The sequence below is a fragment of the Orcinus orca genome, chromosome 4, assembly GCF_937001465.1.
Source record: "Orcinus orca chromosome 4, mOrcOrc1.1, whole genome shotgun sequence".
NCBI lineage: Eukaryota > Metazoa > Chordata > Mammalia > Artiodactyla > Delphinidae > Orcinus > Orcinus orca.
In genome coordinates this window covers 31,044,414-31,067,804 of record NC_064562.1, presented here as the reverse complement: position 1 = coordinate 31,067,804, position 23,391 = coordinate 31,044,414, and the positions used below count along the sequence as shown (strand labels likewise).

The following is a 23,391-nucleotide window of genomic DNA, read 5'->3' as shown; positions in this document are numbered from 1 at the left end:
GCCACAACTAGAAACAAGAAAATTACAAAATGGAAAAGTTCACTGGTAAAGGCAAACATACAACAAAGGTAGGAAATCATCCACACACAAAGCTTGTAGGGAGGTTAAAAGACAAAAGTAATAAATTCATCTGCATCTACAAGAAGCAGTTAAAGGATACACAAAACAATTAGATGTAAAATATAATATCAAAACCAGTAATCATGAGGGGAGGAGAGTACAAATGCAGGGTATCTAAAATGCATTTGAAATTAAGAGATAAGCAAATTAAAACAAGCACATAGAACAAAAAAATTTTAAGTTTGTATCGAAACACAAAAGTCCATGAACAGCCAAATCAATCTTGAGAAAGAACAGAGCTGGAGGAATCAGGCTCCTTAACTTCAGACTAAACTACAAAGCTACAGTAATCAAAACAGTATGATACTGGTACAAAAACAGACACCTAGATCAATTGAACAGCATAGAAAGCCCATAAATAAACCCATGCACTCATGGTCAATTAGTTAACAACAAAGGAGGCAAGAATATACAATTGAGAAAAGACAATCTCTTCAATAAATGGTGCTGGGAAAACTACACAGCTACATGTATAAAAATGAAGTTACAACATTTTCTAATACCATATACAAAAATAAACTCAAAATGGATTAAAGACCTAAATTTAAGACCAAATACTATAAAATTCCTTGAGGAAAACATAGGCAGAACGCTCGTTGACATAAATCGCCACTATTTTTTTTTGATCCAACTCCTAGAGTAATGGAAATAAAAATAAACAAATGAGACCTAATTAAGCTTTTGCACAGCAAAGGAAACCATAAACAAAATTAAAAGACAACCTACACAATGGGAGAAAATGTTTGCAAGCAATGCAAATGACAAAGGCTTAATTTCCAAAATATACAAATAGCTCATACAGCTTAATATGAAAAAAAAAAAAAAAAACAAGCCAATCAAAAAATGGGCAGAAGACCTAAATAGACATTTCTCAAAAGAAGACATGCAGATAGCCAACAGGCACATGAAAAGATTCTCAATATCACTATTATTAGAGAACTGTAAATCAAAGCTATGATGAGGTAATTCAGAACGGCCATCATTAAAAAGTCTACAAATAATAAATGCTGGAGAGCGTATGTAGAAAAAGGAGCCCTGCTACACTGTTGGTGGGAATGTAAATTGGTGTAGCCACTATGGAAAACAGTATGGAGATTCCTTTAAAAACTAAAAATAGAGTTACCATATGATCTACCAATCCCACTCCTGGGCATAGAGCCGGAAAAGATGAAAACTCTAAATCGAAAAGATATATGCACCCCAACGTTTATTGCAGCACTATTTACAACAGCCAAGACACAGAAGCAACCTAAATATCCACTGACAGATGAATGGAAAAAGAGGATGTGGTATATATATGCAATGGAATACTACTCAGCCATAAAAAAGAATGAAATTTGCAGGAACATGGATGGATCTACAGATCATATTAAGTAAGTCAGACAGAGCAAAACAAATATTGTAAGATATTACTTATATGTGGAATTTAAAAACATGATACAAGTGAACTTATTTACAAAACAGAAATAGATTCACAGACATAGAAAAGAAATTTATGGTTACCAAAGGGGAAAGTGGGGATAGAGGGAGATAAATTAGGAATTTGGGATTAACAGACACACAATACTACATATAAAATAAACAACAAGGTCCTACAGTGTATATATAGTGCAGGGAACTATTCAATATTTTGTAATAACCTATAATGGAAAAGAATCTGAAAAAGAATATATATATATATATATATATATATATCTGAATAACTTTGCTGTGCACCTGAAACTAACACTACATGGTAAATGAACTATACTTCAATTTTTTTTTAAAGGGTTAAAAAATAAATTCCAAAAAAAATTATATTTGGGAAAAAAAAAAGATGCAACAAGCTGGTGACCAGTGCCTGGGGATGTCTCCCTAGGATTCTTATAGCATTTCTACTTCTAGTACAAAGGTTTTTTTTTTTTTTTTTTTTTTTTTTTTTTTTTTTTGCGGTATGCGGGCCTCTCACTGTTGTGGCATCTCCTGTTGCGGAGCACAGGCTCCGAACGTGCAGGCTCAGCGGCCATGGCTCACGGACCCAGCCGCTCCGCGGCATGTGGGATCTTCCCAGACCGGGGCACGAACCCGTGTCACCTGCATCGGCAGGCAGACTCTCAACCACTGCGCCACCAGGGAAGCCCTAGTACAAAGGTTTTTAACAAGGAATAGTGACTACAGGACCCAGTCCCTCTGGTAACCTAAGATGGTCGTAGGCTCAGATAAGAGACTCAGATAAACATTAAAAGGGGACCTCAGCTGTTTTCTCACAGGACAATCTCATGGGTTCTTACACATATTATGCAAAGTTTGCTCCAGTCACAAAGTAGCTCTTTTTCATGTTTTTAGGCTAAGAGCAAAATAAGGATATTTGCTACATAAACTAGGTTTAAACTTTACTTGGGTAAAAACAATAGTTTGTTTTCTTCACACAAAGAACATCTACTTCAAAAAAAAACTCCCATAGAAGCAATCTGTGGTATGGAATTCAACAAAAACGTTATTTCTACCTCATTAGGCTAAGATAAAATGAAGTGGGTATTTTAAAAAATAAAATAGTTTACTTTACTCCTGGATGAAAATGTACTTGGCTTTCTTCTACCTCAAACATAATAACAAGCTGCCATGCCCCCCAAATAAAATGATTAACTTACTGCAGAAGCCATACTTTGGGTCTGTGATATTTCTGCTTGTTCAACCTTTAGTGGCCCCTTAGGAAACAAGGACTTTGAAGGGTTTCTGTGGTAGAGCCTGTAGCCAGCTCTGCAGCTTGGCAATTGTATAAAGGACACTGGGCCAGCTCTTTTCAAATCTACTCAGTCTGGATTCTCTGCTTCACATCGCTTGCTGCCGTCCCACTTTTGCCATGCTACTTTGGACCAAACCCTGAGTACTGAGAGGGTCTCCTGATGGGCTGTGCAGTCCTCCTCCTATTATTCTAAAATCAGTCCAGTGGCAGACTGACCTAGAGCAGAGTTTTATTATATCATTGTTTCATCAAAAGCTGACAGTCCCTCTCTTCACTGCCCTTTCTTTGAACTAAAGTCCACTCCTCCCTCCAATTTCTCCAAACTCATTTCCTACTATGACCGGACATTATTCTCATTCCCCTCAGTACTGCCATTGTTTTTCACACTTGCTTTTCCCTTACTGCTGCTCTGTGTGTGTGTGTGTGTGTGTGTGTGTGTGTGTGTGTGTGTGTATCAGGGTGTGTGGTAGGTGGGAACAGTCTTTCTAAATCACCCTCCCCAACTGTAATCCAATTCACGTTCTATTTCTCCAGGAGCTCTTCCCAGCTCCTCCAGTTCACATTTCTGTTCTTTAGCTGCACAGCAATATCTATTAGGCCTTTTTTTCTTTTTGTTTTTGGGCCCCACCACGAGCATGTGGGATCCTAGTTCCCCGACCAGGGATCGAACCCATGACCCATGCCCCCTGCGGTGGAAGCGCGGAGTCCTAACCACTGGACCACCAGGGAAGTCCCTAATTATGTCGTGTGTGTGTGTGTGTGTGTTTTTGCGGTACGCGGGCCTCTCACTGTTGTGGCCTCTCCCGTTGCACAGGCTCCAGAGGCACAGGCTCAGCGGCCATGGCTCACGGGCCCAGCCGCTCCGCGGCACGTGGGATCTTCCCGGACCGGGGCATGAACCCGTATCCCCTGCATCGGCAGGCGGACTCTCAACCACTGTGCCACCAGGGAAGCCCATGTCATGTGTTTTATATTTCCTCACCAAATAGTGTAGAAGCACCTCAAGAACACAGACCTCACCTCATCTGAATGAGCTGAGCATTCAGAAGCTCGCCCTGAATACATATTCAGTCCATCTGAGCCTCAGTATTGCAGATTCATTAAGTCGACTGGTAGACTGGATGTTTGCTAAACGAGGAAATTTTACACAGATTTTAAAATGTATATAAAATTTATAGATATCTATATATCTGTCTATATATTTGTAAAAAAAAAAAAAAAACCTTCCAGGCAAAAAGTCCGTTGACTTAATCCTGCTCTCTCATTTCTCCACATCGTTGCCTAAATTGTTCTAAACATCCTTTGAGTAGGCCATTAACCAGGAATCACCGTACAGTACAAACGGTACAAAATTGCATGTCATCGAACTAGCCTAAATAGATCAGCATGAAAAAGCCAAATCATTTAATGGAGATTAGACTCTTCTTCAAAGCAATTTCTACTTCCATGAGTAAAGAAGAAAATTTTGATTTTAGGAAGAAACACTTCTGATTTTTAAAATAAAGCAGTGATAGTTCTTCAGTAACTGACTTTTATCAATATACTTCTGAGGACACATCTTATTAGCCAAAGCATAAGAGTGTTTACACTTTTTAAAGCTATCAAAAGTTTTGAAGTATTCCAATAGATATATCATGACCTTGCTCATGAAGAATGAACCATGTACTTTTATGCCATGCTAATAATTTTAAGGAAAAGTGCCTTTTCTTTTGCTACCAAGAAGCACTTTTGTATTCAAGTTTCCTAGTTGTCATAGTGACTATTTTTTTTTTTTTTTTTTTTGCGGCACGCGGGCCTCTCACTGTTGCGGCCTCTCCTGTTGCGGAGCAACAGGCTCTGGACACGCAGGCTCAGCGGCCATGGCTCACGGGCCCAGCCGCTCTGCGGCATGTGGGATCTTCCCGGACTGGGGCACGAACCCATGTCCCCTGCATCGGCAGGCAGACTCTCAACCACTATGCCACCAGGGAAGCCCGTGACTATCTTTTAAGTCATTCATAAATGTGTTATTGGGGACAAAATATTGCAGTACATTCCATACTGCAGTAACAGGTTCTCCCAAATATAAATTTGCCTCACAGTCACAGATCACCTGATCTTGTTAGGTGTATGATGTGAAAGGAGGAGAGAAAGCATCCACAAGTCCAGCAGCACATAAGGAAAGGCAGTGTTTACCTACACTCCAGCATTACTTCCAATTAACAATCCCAATATCCATCCTGCCACAAACATCTCAAAGTGACAATATAAAAAGCACAAGGAAGGGCTTCCCTGGTGGCGCAGTGGTTGAGAATCCGTTTGCCAATGCAGGGGATGCAGGTTCGAGCCCTGGTCTGGGAAGATCCCACATGCCGTGGAGCAACTAAGCCCGTGTGCCACAGCTACTGAGCCTGCGCTCCAGAGCCCGCGAGCCACAACTACTGAAGCCCATGAGCCTAGAACCCGTGCTCCACAACAAGAGAAGCCACTGCAATGAGAAGCCTGTGCACCACAACGAAGAGTAGCCCCCGCTCACCATAACTAGAGAAAGCCCGCGTGCAGCAACGAAGACCCAATGCAGCCAAAAATAAATAAATAAATTTATTTTTTTAAAAAAAGCACAAGGAAAATTAATGCTCTTTTTAAAACACTAATATTGAAAATAAAATACTACTTCTTTCCAGTCACTATGAGGACTTTGTATAATCTCCAACCAAATGGCACTTTCTGTCCGTTGACTTAAGAGACTCCATAACTCTGACCCATTCTCTTTCTCATTTCCTGCTAAAATCAAATCTTTATCCTCCGAAACTATGTAAATTTCTTTAGGAATATCTGCTTCCTATATGGAATAGAGTTTAAGACCCAACTCCCATAAGCATTTAGGAAACTGTAAAACATATCACAACTCTGAAATAATGTTATCTGAGACAGCTTCTGGGACATTCAATCCTTTAGGACTGATCATCTTTGTGAACTCATTTTACACTCTCCAGAGTAAACATTCTAAAATGCAAGCCTGATCCTCTTACCATTCTTCAATGGCAACCCACAGCCTAATGGATGAGGTTCACATCCCTGGAAATGCAGTGTATCCTGTGCATAACCTTCCCTTGCCTAACTTTTTAAATTAATTAATTAATCTATTTTTGGCTGCGTTGGGTCTTCGTTGCTGTGCGCGGGCTTTCTCTAGTTGCGGTGAGCGGGGGCTACTATTTGTTGCGGTGTGCGGGCTTCAGTACTTGCAGCGTGTGGGCTCAGTAGCTGTGGCGCACAAGCTTAGCTGCTCCGTGGCATGTGGTATCTTCCCAGACCAGGGATCGAACCCGTGTCCTCTGCATTGGCAGGCGGATCCTTAATCACTGTGCCACCAGGGAAGTCCCTTGCCTAACTTTTTAATTTCAAAACCTACACTCAACCATACATATCTACTTACATCCCTTACACTGGCCATTCCAAAACCACTTGCATTGGCCTCAATACGCCATCTCTTTCCTCTTTACATCCATTAAATTAGGCCATGGTTTCTCAGACTCAGCACTATTGATGTTCTGGACCAGATAATTCTTTGTTGTGAAGGCCTGTCCCATGTACTGTGAGACATACAGCAGCATCTCTGGCCTGTACACATTACATGCCAGAAGCACGCTCTCCCCCACCCCTCTCCAGTTAAAACATCCAAAAATGTCTGCAGAAACTTCCAAATGTCCCCTCTGGGGCAAAATTACTCCCAGCCAAGAACCACTGAATCAGAAAGTCAATGAATCCCCTAGATGCCCCGCATACTCACAAGTCCCTTAAGAGCCAAGTTCATTGCACATAGGCTGCAGGGTCATACGACTCAAACCACAGCAGTTCTGTTCACAACAAATCGTGAGCATTTCCTTAAAAGCAGCCATCTCTAGGTCAAGAGCAGGGAGGCTAATGGTCTACGACGATGTTCTTACACTGGATAATAACCAGTCAACTCAATCAGACTTACTCTAGGCCCCCAGTTTCTAGGGGTTTAATGGCAAACATACTAAGACAAAGACAGAGTTGCAGAGAAACTAGGAGTCATGTGCAATGAATAGAAATTATGTGTCTTAGACACACATGGAGAAAAGACACCCGAGAACAGTGGGTCTGGAGCTGCCTCTGGGATACAGAATTACTGTTATACTTTTCTTCACCACGAGGTCTAATTATGAACCTGACAAGGTTCTCTATGGTCCTTACTCTCCATGTATGCTTAAATATCTCAAAAAGGCATAGGATCCAACTTGGAAAAACCTAGGACAACTTGACCCACAAAATAAATGATAGTAAGGAATTATGATCCATAGAACGAAATTAATAAACTGTTCACCATTTGAGGGTGAATATAAGTTTTGGGAAAAGTCTAGCAAGACATTCTGAGACAAGTCTAAAGACTAAAGAAAATAATCATGCTACATGATAGATTTTGGAAAACAATCAGGAATAATTAGAAAGTGGTGACATAAATATTCCTTTGGATCTTGAAAACTAGCTCTGAAAGTAAATCAAAGATGTCTGGAGCAAAGGCAACCTTGTAGGGTAAGTGCACTGTCACGTCAACATGTCTAACTGAAACCAAAGGGCCGAAGTTCTGTAAACATGATCTGTAACATTCCTTGTATAGAGACATCACCATATACCATCTCAGGGTGCTCCCGAGACTTAAACGACAACACGTGTAAACAGTCTGCCACAAGAGCGGGCATTAAATGTTGGTGTCTTTTCTTTCCCATTACTAAAAATCTTTAATGATATCCCTCATTGCCAAAGTATGAGCCTTGCCTCACTCAATATTAAAATGCAATTGTGCATCATAGGAAATAAATATATTTAAATCAAACTTCAGTTTGTAGTTTCTGACTCCAATGCATATAATCAGCTCCTTAGGGCACAAATCACACTGACCTCAACTCCCTTAACTCCTAGAAATTCAAGAAGTGATTAAGACATTGATTGACTAGTGCTGCCTAGGCAGGAATGCTCTGGAAGCAAAAATCACTTTTAAAACTTCTAGAAAAGTTAAACCTTTTATCTACATGTGAAAGTCTGGACTACTGTATTAAGTGAAAAGACATTTAAAAGGTGCATTAAGCTACCTAACTGGGCTTTTACAAGTTTCCATTTACACAACTTTTGCATTTTATAAAAAGAAAGACTGTCTTTTTAATTTGCATTTTCACAATGGCATGTGTAGCCATAATATTTTACCACTAAAAACACATAGCATAAATGATACCAAAGACTAGGTGTTTAATAGACTTAATCCTTCAGAAACAGAACCATGTTAACTAATGTCAGTTTTAATAAGTACCAATACACAGATATTTAAATATCTTCCACAACTCATACTGAAAATGGCATTTAATGACTTATCATGTGGGCAAACAAAGAGCAATATTTAAAAATATAATCAAATGTCTTTACGCTCACATTTAGAGAAGTTTACCATAAACCATTATAAAACAAAAAAAGAAAATTTAAAATAAAACTTTACTGTTTCAAGTCTTAAACAAGCCCGAAATGCATAAGGAAAACCAGACTGCTCCTTCTGGGTAAGTGTTGCTTCATTTCTAACACTCCTCAGGCCCAGAGAATTAAACTTCTGTGGAGGCGAACCTCTAATGACTACAAGCTTTCCAACACTTTGCTGGGAGTCTGGCAGCTCATTCGAGTACAATTAAAATGTTCTAAAAATACACACACACAGAATATTCATGAAAGCTAGTCTTACTAGCTTTGAAATGTGGTGCTCTTCCTTACTTAAGAAAAATGCAAGAGGTTAATTTCTAAATCTAGAAGACTGCACAGGGTTACTGAAAACGCATATACAGACTCTAGCACGATTTTTCTCCATGAAGCCATTTTTAGTTTAGATTCAATTAATTCCTCTTCTATGAGGCAGCACCCTAAGAACGTGGATGACCACGGTCAAGCTTAACTTTTGCTCTCTAGAAACATCAGTGACTTTAAGGCTGAAAATAAAACACTTCCCCCTACTAAAGGGAAGAGAGTAAAACTGGCCAAAGAAGAGTTTCTTAAACTGCAAACAAGCTGATCATACACAAAATTTTGAGTCAGGCTTGACTTGGAAGAGAAGAGCCACAGATTTCATCAGGTTCTCAAAAGCTATTACGAGCCCCGAAAGATTTCTCACCTATTAAATTAGCAAGCTGGACTAAACAATTTCCTATCTCAATTATACATTCTAAAACACCATGCTGACTTTGCACCTGTCCTTGTTTTTACCGTAAGGCATGATGAATAAATGACCCTTTCATAAAATCTAGTAAAACTTGTAAAGTAATACTATATATTACACATATTGGTAGAAATTGTGATCAGTAGACACTCATGATAGCATACAAAAACAACAAAACAAATCCAAAAGTTAGCTATGACCAAAAGCAATGAAGTGTACAAAGTGACTACTGCAAGTAATATCCTTGACTCAATTCTGAGTCAAAATACCACAAAGCAAAAAGTTACCTGACTTCACTAAATACCAGAAATATACTCGGGGGATTTTTGGCATCTAGGCAAAGGTTATTAAAAAAAAAACAAAAACAAAACTGAATGAAATGATGGGTCCTTCAGTTCAAGATTAAGGTGATGTAGTACCATAATGGGGGCTATTTGCTTAAAAAAAAAAAAGGTTTCTCCCTACTAAGCTTAATATTTTCAAGACTAGTTGGTCGTCACTTGCCTTGAATATAAAACTGATTACACAGGTCAACTGCCTTTTCTCCTTATACTACTCTCTAGAACAGAAAGTAGCAAAGGTGGTAAGAGGAATGCACGTAGGCTTCAATTTACACAACAGGAATTGTGCAGAATGTACATTTTTCCATGCAAAAAATCAAATTATGACCATTTTATACCCGGCTGTCATGTCTAATCCACTCCTAAGCCTCTCCTAGCTTCAGAAATACTGGGGCACATGCATTGCCATCTAGGATAACTTTGTGTCTACAGCTTTGATTGTACCTCTGAAACCCCCAAATCCGTAAGAGTCTCTTCTAGTAATCTGCCTCTAGGAATCCATCCTAAAGAAAGGAACTGATCCAACGATGTTAAAATCTACATGTAGCAAGATGATCAGAGGATAAAAGTATGAAAAGCTGGAAACAAGCCAAATGTCCACCAATACGTTAGAGAAATTACAGTCTATCTAGCCAATTGACCATTATTCACTCATTTAAGTATGAAATGTGCAGATTATATAACACGGAAGAGTATGATTAACAAGTGAAAAAAGCAGGATACACGACTACACATAAAAACCACGTTATGTAAAAACTATGTGGGGCTTCCCTGGTGGCGCAGCGGTTGAGAGTCCGCCTGCCGATGCAGGAGACACGGGTTCGTGCCCTGGTCCAGGAGGATCCCACATGCCGCGGAGTGGCTGGGCCCGTGAGCCATGGCCGCTGGGCCTGCGCGTCTGGAGCCTGTGCTCTGCAACGGGAGAGGCCACAACAGTGAGAGGCCCGCGTACGGCCAAAAAAAAAAAAAAAGTGTATATATGTATTTAAATTGCATTAACAAAACTTATTAGGTGGTTCCTTTTAAGAAGTAGAGTGAGGTTGGGGAAGCAGGGCAGATGTGAAAATAACTTTCATTCTTTGCATTTCCCTGAATTTTTTGCATTTTTCCAATAGAAATATACTGATTTTACCTGGGTAGTTTTCTCTTAAAAGAGAGACAAAAACATGTGTATATGAAAATATTGATAGGAATACTCAATTATGAAAACAAAGGGCTAAAATGGAAGGACTGTGCATTTAGCTTTTCCTATATTTTCTAAACTTTCTGCAATGTCATATACTTTATTTTTTTAATCTATAAAATAACCCTGAGTCATCTTTTTGTCAAGCATATAATCACTCCTTAACCTATTATTTCATTTTTCAGATCCTACTCCAAGTATAATTTTACCGCATGACCTATTATTACACAGATTTTAGAGAAACCCCAGGTAAAACTGAATCACTCTAAAACTTAAGAAAGATTTTTTTTTGACATAACCTGTTTTTCTTATTAGTTATTTGTCCTGTCCCTCATTATCACTGAAGCCTTTCCCAAAGCCTGACCACAGGTGGCTTATACCGTAGCTGTGGAAAGTGCGGGATCTAGGATCACACTCTCTGGATATGAACCCCAGCTCCGCCACCAGCTGCATGATTCATTTCTCTTTACTTCAACTTGCCCACTGCTAAGTGGAAAATTCACTAACTCTCAAGGTTGCTATGAAGATTAGTGAAGAAGACTAATGTAAAGCACAACATAATGCCTGACACAGTAAGCGATCAGCTATTATCTATTAGCTAATTAAGCTATTATTCTAAGCACTGCACAATACGTGACAAAATATATATTTTAATAATTATTATAATCAGTGGAAAATTCATTTATAACAAAATGAAACTAATTCAATACAATATGTTCTATGCATTACTCCAACTTAGACATCAAAAGAATAAGGAAACAAAATAGTTCGCGATAACGTCATTTTTATCTCACCTATACTTTACCTTGCATAATTCACTGAGAGCTAAAATTGTTTTTCTTAAGCATCTCTTCTCCTAATTTTCAACTGCCATCATTACTAACAGGATTTTAGTGTTTTCCTTCAGTTTCCCATTAAAAAGGGGAAGGTATTATTTAAGGTCAGGGGAAATTGCCTACACCATGGATATCAAAATGGCAAAACACAAACTTTACTTGAAGAGGGATATCTAAATGCTTTCTTCTTTCTTCCCACTTTTCAGATCACTGTTTGAAAAAAAAGCGTTCGTTAAATAAAAAACAAAGATTAAGCTTCTCCCGCCCCCCTTTTTAAGGGCAGAGATATATCTGCTTAGATGAGGAATCGAAGAACAAATGAAAATACCTTTCTATACCTGGACTCCAGCTGTACTGAAAAATCCCACTAGTTACTCACAGTCTGTTAATTCCTGATTGGGATAAATCTTCCATTACTTGAGATAGATCAGCTACCCACACTTCAGAGGTGTGAATTTATCTAAGAGGACAAAACACTGTTGTCTGGATTTTTATTATCTACAAAAGGATGTGCATGCACTGGCAGCAGAGTGAGAATTAAAACCGAACTGTTCTTATTTACATCAAGGAAAAATTCAACCATATGATTTTTCTGCAGCAATTTGAGAAGAGATTGTTTTAAGTAAGTACGGTTGGGTCATTACAAAGAAATGAATCTTCACTAGAAAATGTGATGCTGGAAAAATAAAAGATACAAAATAAATATTATTAATAGTATAGTACCTGTGAAAAAAACTTTAAAAAAAGTGAGGATGGGAACCTTCATAAACTCTAATACGGCTGATAAGATGAATGCACTCCAAGGGGTTGCCATGTTCCCCAAGAAGGACCCACAGCACGTGGGCATCCCGAGGCTGGCAGCAGTCCCAAAGTCTGGAAGTATTTTACCCCCAAAGCATCAACTGCTAGCAATTTTTGAGTCTGTTTTGTCTCTGCCCATGACAAGAATCAACTTGTTCCAAAATTCCACTAAGTATGTTTCTTTTATGTTAAAACTCTGCTGTTTCTGGGAAAGCTAAAAGCTAGAATTTTTTACACATGTGGACTAAAGCTATAGTTGGACCTTTCAGTTCCTTAACAGAATAAATATATATATTTTTTAAAGAACTACCACCCTGCTGCAGTTTATTCTGAGAAAGTCACTCTGTTTTTCAAAAAATTAAAAAAGTAAACCTTGTTTTTCTATACAATTTAACTTAAAAGTTCAAGAACATTTTGTTTTTAAGAAGAAAAAAGTCAAGCATTTAATCTAAATGAATTGCGAGTTCAAAGAAAACTACTTAAGGGAATAGTGATGACTTCTATTTACGAATGCTTTTTTCTAGTCATCCCATCTATAAATACCTAGGTTGTATATTTTTTAAAAATTGATAATCACGCTATCACTGTTAAGTATTAAATACTTAAAACTTCACGAGACTAAATCCTGATTTCTTAGGCTTCTCTTTAAATACAGGTGAAATGATTTGGGACATCTTTATTTAATCCCCTGTGAAGCTATACTACCCAACTGTATGTCAGCCTCACACAACGAAGACAAATAGTTTGAAATCCCGGACAAGAAAGAGTACAAACCATGACATTCTAACACACCTGCCTCAATTACATAAAAAGTGGACAGAAAGTGAGAACGTCTCTAAGGTCTGAGATAAACAGAACTTATATCATGTGGCCTAACTGATAACAAAGTTACTATTTTAATAAGCATCATTTCCCTTTGAATCATTTCACTTACTTTACACCAAGATTTCTGAATCTCAGCATTACTGACATTTTTGGACCCAGAGAATTATGCTGTGGCTGTCCTGTGCACTGCAGGATGGTGAGCAGTTTCCCTGGCCTCTACCCACTAGATGCCAGTAGAATCCCCACCTCCAGTCAAGACTCCAGACAAAGAATGACTCCAGACATTACCAAGTGTTCCCTAGGGGTAAAAGTGTGCCCAGCTGAGAACCATGTCCTGACACTAAAGAAAACCCAAGAGTTAACATGGATAAAATCCTAAAACATGATTTTATTTGAAGTGATTTCATAGAGACATAAAATACATCAATTAGTTGTACTAACCAAGTCAGACCTTGTAAATGGAGACAATACTACTAGGAAGATGTGATCATCCATTTTGAGGGACGCAAAGATTTCAGGGACATCGTTTTCACAACATGAATGCTAACTGGCACGTGACACCCCATTGCTTCTTCAATCAAGAAAGTTTTCAAGCCCATAAAGGATAAGCAGGGGGCTTCCCTGACGGCGCAGTGGTTGAGAGTCCACCTGCCGATGCAGGGGACACGGGTTCGTGCCCCGGTCCGGGAAGATCCCACATGCCGCGGAGCGGGTGGGCCCGTGAGCCATGGCCGCTGACCCTGCGCGTCCGGAGCCTGTGCTCCGCAACGGAAGAGGCCACAACAGTGAGAAAAGATAAGCAGGGCCCCTTGAAACTCTAGCACAAGTATCAGAATGGGCTCATTGACTGTTCATGATGAATTGCCTATGAATTGTTCAAGCTCTCTCCTGTGTCAAAGATCAGACTAATTAAAATGAAAACAACAAATCTGAGTAGGAAGTAACCAGAAAAAAGAACATTAAAGTCAAGGCAGACAGTCTAAAATTTTGTACCGGGACAACTCATGAACACATCTTAGCTCCTTTCTCTTCACCTAAGCAAAGCTGTTCTTGAGAATTTTCAGAAAGCAGATAATTTTTTAAAAATCATTTTATGGAAAAAATTCAAGATGAACACTGTCCATTTAAAGGTTTGCATTAATCTTAAGAACAAGAAAAATCTCTTAGGCTATTTCAAAGCAAGATTTCATCTCTCTTTAAACTTACAACATAAACCAACCAAAAGACAGACTTGAAGTTTAAATATAAGTCCCCTTATAGTACAAATGTTGAATCAGTGCCTAGAAAACTACAGCTTTTAAGGATACCTGGCAATCTGAAAATATAACATCCAAAGCTGTGTCTATCAAAATGAAATCTCTAATTTTTCCAAATAAACATTTTATTTCTAAGTTTTAAAATATCTCTTTTCTTTGCATGTGGGAAATAATATTTTAACTTTTATAAGACATAAAAAGTGACAAAAGCGATACCAACATTTTATAACCACATGCCAAAATTTCAAGATTAACTCAATGTTTTGATTTCTTCAGTCTAATTGAAATCAGTCTTGTTTTCTTTCTCAGTGCTTGAGTTTCTGCTTCTAAGCAGACATGAGAAAGAAGCAGTGGAAATCAGAACAGCAAATTCTGGATTTCTGACGGCAACTATAATCTTTTTTCCTTCTGAATTCATTAAAAACATTTTCTTCCTCACTCTTCTTTCTTAACATAGATTGAAAACATACTACAGAGTTTTTTTCTTGCTTAACATTTTCCCATGTCTTTAAATATTCCCCCAACACAATTTTCAATGCCCACTACATATAAATTCTATGGTCAAATCATTTAACTGTTTTTTACTTTAGAGATTTTAAATTGTTTCCAATCTTTTGCTCTTAGTGCTGGGATGAAAATTTTGTGCATAATTATGTTTGCATCTTCGATTATTTAGGATAAATTCCTAGAAGTTAATTTACTAGTTCAAATAGAAAAAATATTTTTGAGTTGTACATAATAAATTGCTTTCGATAAAGATTGTGAAATTTGCACTTCCATCACTGGAAGAGAATGCCTATTCACTGCACATTAAAAAATAACAGACATTTTCTGTTTTAAAAAAAACCTGTCAATTTTAAATATGAATATCTCATTGCAAATATGAATATCTCATTGCCTTAATTCACATTTTTATTAGCGAGACTGAACTTTTTTTATGCTTGCGATTTATAATCCTATCTTCTCAAATTGTCTGTTTGGCCCTTTATCCACTTTTCCACTGTAGTGGTTTTTTTTTTCATATTAAACTAGTATGACTCTACATAAACGCATATAACCCTTGCTTGACATCTAGAAATTTTAAGTCTTTTAAAAAATTTTTTTCTTTTTTGAATTTTATTTTATTTTTATACAGTAGGTTCTTATTAGTTACCTATTTTACACCTATTAGTGCATATATATCAATCCCAATCTCCCAATTCATGCCACCACCACCCCTGCCCCCACTTTCCCTCCTTGGTGTCCATACCTTTGCTCTCTACATCTGTGTCTCTATTTCTGCCTTGCAAACCAGTTCATCTGTACCATTTTTCTGGATTCCACATATATGCGTTAATACATGATATTTGTTTCTCTCTTTCTGACTTACTTCACTCTGTATGACAGTCTCTAAGTCCATCCACGTCTCTACAAATGACCCAATTTTGTTCCTTTTTATGGCTGAGTAATATTCCATTGTATATATGTACCACATCTTCTTTATCCATTTGTCTGTCGATGGACATTTAGGTTGCTTCCATGACCTGGCTATTGTAAACAGTGCTGTAATGAACACTGGGGTGTATGGACATCTAGAAATGTTTAATTTTTATGTCCAACCAATCAACGTTTCCCTCTGATTTTTCCACTTCTTTACTACTTAGAAAATCCTTTCCCATTTCAACATAACTATTGACATATTTTCCTTTCATTCTTGTGTCTTATTTTGACACCTATATTTTTAAAACACCTGGAATTTCTTTTTGGTATGGTTATGAGGATGCTGATTTAATATTTGGTAGCATGAGAGCCCATTAATCATTATTTCCGAAATTTTCCTGCTTATTTTTCCAGATTAACTTTTAAAATCACTTTGTCAGGTATCGCTCCCCTCACTCCAAAACAATCTCATTTACATTCTTATGGAAATTACAATTAAACTATAAATAAAAATCAGGAAGAATGTATAGAAGAATGTTGAGTACTAGGTGCTATCACACGTCCTCATCTTGTACCTGACTGTCATAGAAATGCTTCCTGTAACTCATTTGTTTACCAATACATGGACTTTTTGTTTCAGATAGGAATTTTTCTTTTTTTATTGTATTAGAGAATTCACCTCCCATTTTTATTACTAAATCTTTAACTGAATATAGATTTTGTATTTTGTCAAACGCCTTTGCGACATTTTGGGGGGACTGTGTATACTATCATGCTTTTTCCTCTAGATCTCATGTATAAACAGGTTTCTTAATAGTAAGCCATCCTTTAATTTGTCGTAAGTCTACTCATAACAGCATTATTCTTTAATATGCTGGTGATTTGGATTGCTTGAGCTTCAGTTAACAAGTTTACATACGAATATTTCTAGTCTGGAGCCTTTTAAAAGACAATTTTTTTGAATACCTATTAAAATTTCAGTGATTTCTATTTCAATTAGCTGTTCAACTTCTTTATTTTACTTACATTTTCCCTGAACAACATTTATTTGTAGATTTCCAAATCTGTTTCAGTTTTTAAATCTTTATTGAATTTCCTATTTATATGCCATTTATGTATTCTAATTTGCTTCAGCTTTGATTTTAATTTTTCCTTTCATTAGGTATCTTAAATATTTGTCTTCCCCATTTCCTGTCTTCACTGTGTCCACCAAAAATCAGCTATTTGATTTACCAAATCTCCTTTCTGTCTTGTGGTCTAATTTTTTTTTTCACTTATTTGCAGGGTGAATCTTAAGATGTTTTGTGTTGTGATGTGCTATTAACTCAATTTGTAAAGTGTCTATTTCCATTCACACTGTGAACCTCTCTTGGGGCAGGCTGCTATGAAACGTTATGCCTTCTAACTCTTAATTTAATTAATTAGAAAAGCCATTGTAAACTCACTATAATCTACTGGAATTTTCAGAACGTATTTTTTAAAATGTTGTTTATGTTTATGAAAACAACCCAGTAACTAGATCTGGTCTTAGAAAATTAGAAATTAATTGTGTTTTTCCAGAAGACACCATTCCAGTGTTTTATATTATTCATTCTCAGCACTACACAAGCCAAACACTTCAAAATAAATTATGTTAGAGGGAAGAAACAAAATGGAATGAAGAAACAAATTGAATGCTGGAAACTATAGTTTAATACAATGTAAATCTAAACAACTTAACTTTATTGAAATTAGGAAAAAATACATTTTAGAAGCCTCATGTTTCTTTTTAGGAATGATAATCTGATTGTTATGAAACTCAATACTTGTATAACTGCTATTCATGCATTCCTGCAATTTGCTCAATTTTTTTTAGCCTATTAGATTCCCTGGTATATTGTTACCATAATTTGGCTTGCATCTTCCTGTGTAATTTGTGTACATTTTTCAGAAATGCTGCTTAATTACCTCTATTGTTTCCTATGAAACTCAAATGGACATTCCTATAAAAGAACATTCTTTGAAATGCATTTTCTATATTATACATAAGTAGGGAGGAAAGGCTTTTCTGAAAGCATTAAATATCTTTTATTTTTACTTCTGTGATTTACCGAAACCCATAGACTCTACTGGTCAACAGATGTTCTTATTCTTAACTAGAGAATATCCCACTTAATGTAGGAAGCCTCTTCAACATACACTCTTTCCTCAGAAGTTTACATTTCCCTTCTGGTGCAACCACTGTGGAAAACAATATGGAGGTTCCTCAGAAAACTAAAAGCAGAATTACTGTATGATCCAGCAATCCACTCCCGGGCATATACCTGGACAAAACTGTAATTCAAAAAGATACATGCACCTCTATGTTCATAGCAGCACTATTCATAATAGCCAAGTCATGGAAACAACCTAAATGTCCACTGACAGATGAATGGATAAAGAAGATGTGGTATATATATACAATGGAATACTACTCAGCCATAAAAAAAGAATGAAATAATGCCATTTGCACCAACATGGATGCAACTAGAGATTATCATACTAAGTGACGTCAGAGAGAGAAAGACAAATATATGATATCACTTATATGTGAAATCTAAAATATGACACAATGAACCTATCTCTGAAACAGAAACAGAATCAGGGACATAGAGAACAGACTGTGGCTGCCAAGGGGGAGAAGGCTGGGGGAGGGATGGAGTGTGAGTATGGGGTTAGCAGATGTAAGCTTTTATATATAGAATGGATAACAACAAGGTCCTACTATATAGCACAGAGAACTATATTCAATATCCTATGATAAACCATAATGGAAAAGAATATTTTTAAAAGTATATATATGTATAACTGAATCACTCTGTTGCACAGCAGTAATTAACACAACATTGTAAAGCAACTATACTTCAATTAAAAAAAAAAGAAGTTTACATTTCCCTTCCAATAGCCATAAGAAGTATATGATAGATTTCTCTACATTTACTTTTGAGATATTTGGGTAAAGAGGCAGGTAAGCCACTTACATTTTTCATGATAAAGGCCAACACACACAGGCCTCTCACAAGTAGGACTGCTAGAATAACTTCTAGGGAACTATGAAATTCATATTAACTATGTAACCACCGTGGTACGGGGAGAGTTTAAAAGTAAGACAGACAGTGTGGGGCTGGAAACATCCTACCTGCTTCCCGTCCAGCGTGCAGAGCCTCTTCACCACTCCTGAGTCCAGTTTAATGGCTTCGGTGATATCTGTTAAGACCTGTTCGAAGGAATGAGCAGTCTTCTTATTCAGAAGGATCCGCACTGCTTTTCTAGGCTTCACTCCACTTCGAATCACAGTCACTAATTTGGGTTTGATGAAATCTTTACTTTCCTTCACTTCACTCTTCACTGAGGAGGGGGCAGCCACGGCTCGGGTGGTCCCACCCTTGATGTTCACAGACCAGTTTGGATTAATGTTTTTGGTGTAATCAACTTTACGAAATGGTTCATTCGACGCACACACGTAACTCTCACCTAAAAAGCAAAAATCAGTTTTATCAACGTGGTTATCCCCACCACAGGAGCGTTTTGTATGAAGCAAAAATGCTAGAAACCCATTAAGTGAATCCTCAACTTAACAGGTTTGGCATTCTACCCACACCCCTTTCTTTTCAATAGCATCTAAGTTGGTTTTGAGAGAACAGCATACATTAGAGTGAAATGCACTGGACGAAGAAACTAGAGATCTGGGTTTTATTCTGGTCAAATGTCACCCTGGATAGCACAGCGTAAGGGATCTTAGTTTTCCAACCAGGGATAGAACCCGCGCCCTCGACAGTGAAAGTGCAGTGTCCTCACCACTGGACCACCAGGGAAGTCCCTGCACTTTCCTTCCCAACATCAGTATCTGTAAAGGGAAGTTGTTGAATCAGGTGAATTCTAAGGCACTCTCTACTTCCAAAAGTCCATTAACTAATTTAATTTTTAATGTCTCATTCTGGAAGAAATAACTATATCACAAAATAATACATTCTCATAAAGAAATAAAACTGTCTTCCTCTTCTTTCTGATTATAGATTTCAGCCCTAATCAAAGAAAAGTTACTACAAAATTCACATAGCTGACTAAATTCACATATTCAGTTATATGATCATTTACTCAATTAACGAAGCATTGCAAAAATGAAGGAAGAGTTTTGACAGCTCACAGAAACATACCGAAAGCATTTTTTCCTTAATGGAAGAATATGAATTTAAAATAGTTTAAATAGACAAACTTTTCATCGTCTACTTAAATGAGGAAGGATATTTAGTAGTTAAAATGATGTATTCATTATTCATGTAGCCTTCTGCTTAATTTTTACTAAGTAAAACATAAAAACTATAGTATTTGTCAATTGGTTAACTGATTCAATGTTCATTAATTTTAAGTTCCAAAACTTTATGTTGAAAAATCACACTTTTTCTCTCAGGAAACTCAGAAGTCACCCACTTCTTTTTAGTCTCAACTTTCTGGCATGCAAGATAAAAGGATTACACTCTAAAATTTTCTCCAAGGTATCTTCTAACTCAAAAAGAATTCATTATTTTCCACACATGCAGTTTAATGGACTCATTTTTAATATATAGATTTGCCTACAGGGAGAGAATATGCAGACAAAAGCATTTAAGATTTTGGTTCCTTAGGCAGTTATAGCTCTTGCTGTTAAACAATAAATTCTTATTCTTTGTTAGACACTAGGCACCTACAAGACTGATTAGAAGCAATCAGTCTTCCCCCAACCAGAGTCATGCTACTGTAGGGATTCTTGTTTAAGATTTGTTACCCCCCCCGCCAACCTGTCACTTCGCCATTCCATCCATCCTATTGAGGAACATCACTTCCTACTCAAACTCCTCAGCTAGAAACCTAGGCATCATTCCTCACCCTTCTGACTTCCCTACACACTGCACTCTGACATCAAGTTCTGTCCACTCTACCCTCTAAATATTTCTTAAAATGCCCCTCCCCTCTGCCCTCATCACCACCCACTTCCCACCTGGATCCATGTAAGAACCTTCTGTTTTCTACTCATTCCCCAGAGAGAGAACAAGTTTTCCAAATGATAGTGCATTCTATGTTACTGATATAGCTGAAAAAGTATATCCTAAAGTAATGAACCTTGATTCACGGATAAAATACCACACTGTGAGAGAATTTTTTAAACTCTTACCAATACATATTAAAACTGCACTCACCAAAACAAGGAAAGGATAAACATTTCACTTTAAAATTAGACTTAAAGATATAAATGTGTTGTCTCTCTCTCTCTCTCTCTCTCCCTCTCTCTCTCCCTCTCTCTCTCTCTCTCTCTATATATATATATATATATCTCATACATGGATATATGAAAAATAAAGCAGTCCCTGAGGTCCGGAATTGATCTAACATTCACAGCTAGACCTCAATGTTACTATAACCTGATCTGACCTGTGGTCTTCTGTGGGATATCATCTCACAGAATATCTATATCAAATGAAGCCATTCTGGGACTATGATACAGTGACACAAAAATAAGGTCACTCAATGAGTGATTGCCACTTCGTTACCAACTATAGCTTTTTCCTAAATCTTGTCTGCTCTCACTGTAAATAGGATTTAATGAGATATTCAATCACAGAATTGTCCTTCCTCTGACAGCACCCAATACAGAATGAGTCCCTGCTTTCCTGGAACCAAAGCCCAATTTCTACGACAGCTCTCGCAGCTCTTACTGAGCTGCCCTGAGGTATCCTATAATGTCCATTCTTCCTTACTGCAATGAGTAGCAAACTCAACTTGTTCACCTCCAGGTATGTTCTGGGTGGTCTTTAGTTGAAGAGAACTGAGACACATACACACACACTCAGACATATTCATATTCTCCCTCTCTGTGTCTCTAAAAGCAGTTCTTTGACCATAAGACATTGGTGGGAAATCATTTTGTAAATAATGATCTCATGAATACTACATAGAAGAGGATTTGTGTTACAGAGAACAAACTAGTGGTTACCAGAGGGGAGGGGAGTCGGGAGAGGGGCAAAATAGGTGAAGAGGATTAAGAGTTACAAACTACTAGTTAGAAAATAAATAATTCACAGGAATGTAAGGTACAACAAAGGGAATATAGCCAATATTTTATAATAACTTTGTATGGTGTGCAATCTATAAAAATATCAAATCACTATGTTATATGCCTGAAACTAATATTGTTAGTCAACTATACTTCAATGAACTTTTTTTTTTTTTAAAAAGAGGATCTGTTTTCTGTATAGAAAGAGGATGGACAGAAGCAGGAAGTGGTTATACACCTTTACTGTTTTCAAGCACAGTGCGGAATAGAAAGTCTTTCCACCTCCTTTGACTCTCTCCAGCGGCATGCCTATGGCTTCCTACCACTGACATCTGTTCAGAGACACTCTGCATTACTTCATATTTAGCAGGTTGACAAACCAATTGTCAACAGTTGTGTAATACAACCTGGGTACTTGTTAACCATTAACTTTCATCCTTACTCAACCAAATGAACGGCCTCCTATTTAAGAGGCAAGAGGCTACTAAAAGCTAGGAACTCCCCAATTCCTTGTTCTCTGAAAACCGTCATCCCTACAGATGTATTTCAGTCTGTGCCAATTTCCCCGCCTCTTCTCCCTTTTCAGTGACAAGGGTACCCTCCTCCTATTCAACGTTAAGTCTCTCGCAACATTTGGGTCCTTCCTGCTCCTCGTGCCGAGGTTTCAGGCACATTCTCCTTCTCTCCTCCATTTAACTACACAGGACTTTATAGAGTATCTCCCACTGTGGCACACACAGATCTTACCCCTCTTCGTTCCTCACCCCCCTCCACCTAAATGTGCTTTGGCTTCCATTCACTGCCCAGCTCCTCATCTGGTTTCTCCCACTTCCTCGCCCACAATCGGCTCTTAAGCCACTGCAGCATCACCTTTGCTCCCCGGGCTGAAACACCCTGATCCCAACCACTTCTCTCCTAACTGCCAAATGCCAAGCACTTCTTGTAATTTCCCTTGGCGTCTTCTGAGGGCACTGGACACCAGTCACAATTCTCGTCCTGCGGGGCCTTTTCCTCCTCAGCTTCCAGGACCTAATTTCTTTTGGCTTACCTCTTACTTCTTTGGTAGCCCCTTCTCGGTCTGCTTTTCAGGATCCCCTTCTCCCCTGCATCCACCTCATCCTCCTTAGACTCTCTGTGCACAGACACATCCCACGGCTTCAATCACCACCCGGACTCTGAGACATCTCCAGCCCAGTCCTTTCTTGAGTTCAAATCACTTCAAGAGCATCTCTACGAGATCATCTACAGCTGTCTCGTGTACCACAAGTCTAAAACTAACTTCACTCCCCATGACTGCCACCCAACCTCAAACACTTCTCTTCTGGAATTCCCCAACTTAACGAAATCACCACCTACACAGTCACCCAGGCAAAAACCAAAACTCCTTTCTCTCTTCTTTTTGCCCCATATTCAACAGATTTAGCAAAACTGTTGACTTGGTCTAAGCATCTCTGGAACCCAAGCCTTCAACCCTGCTCCCTCTCTTTTCTCCCCAGATTAGAGTAGTTCATGAGGCCTCCTCATCCTCCACAGAGCTGTCAAGACAGTATGGTACTGGCACAAAAACGGAAATATAGATCAATGGAACAGGACAGAAAGCACAGAGATAAACCCACGCACATATGGTCACCTTATCTTTG

At 38.0% G+C, this 23,391-nt stretch overlaps 1 protein-coding gene across 13 annotated transcripts in view; it reads right to left on the bottom strand.

Moving 5' to 3' along the window:
- The window catches only part of DCLK2 (doublecortin like kinase 2), a 278,173-nt gene that overhangs the window by 116,846 nt on the left and 137,936 nt on the right, over positions 1–23,391 (bottom strand). For all 13 annotated transcript variants that reach the window (XR_004475999.2, XM_049709072.1, XM_033403000.2 and 10 more), the window contains exon 2: positions 18,860–19,194. Coding sequence is in view for 12 of the 13 variants with exons in the window: in XM_049709072.1 (XP_049565029.1) it covers positions 18,860–19,194 (335 nt within the window). In the remaining variant the exon portion in view is untranslated. The remainder of the gene's footprint in view (positions 1–18,859; positions 19,195–23,391) is intronic.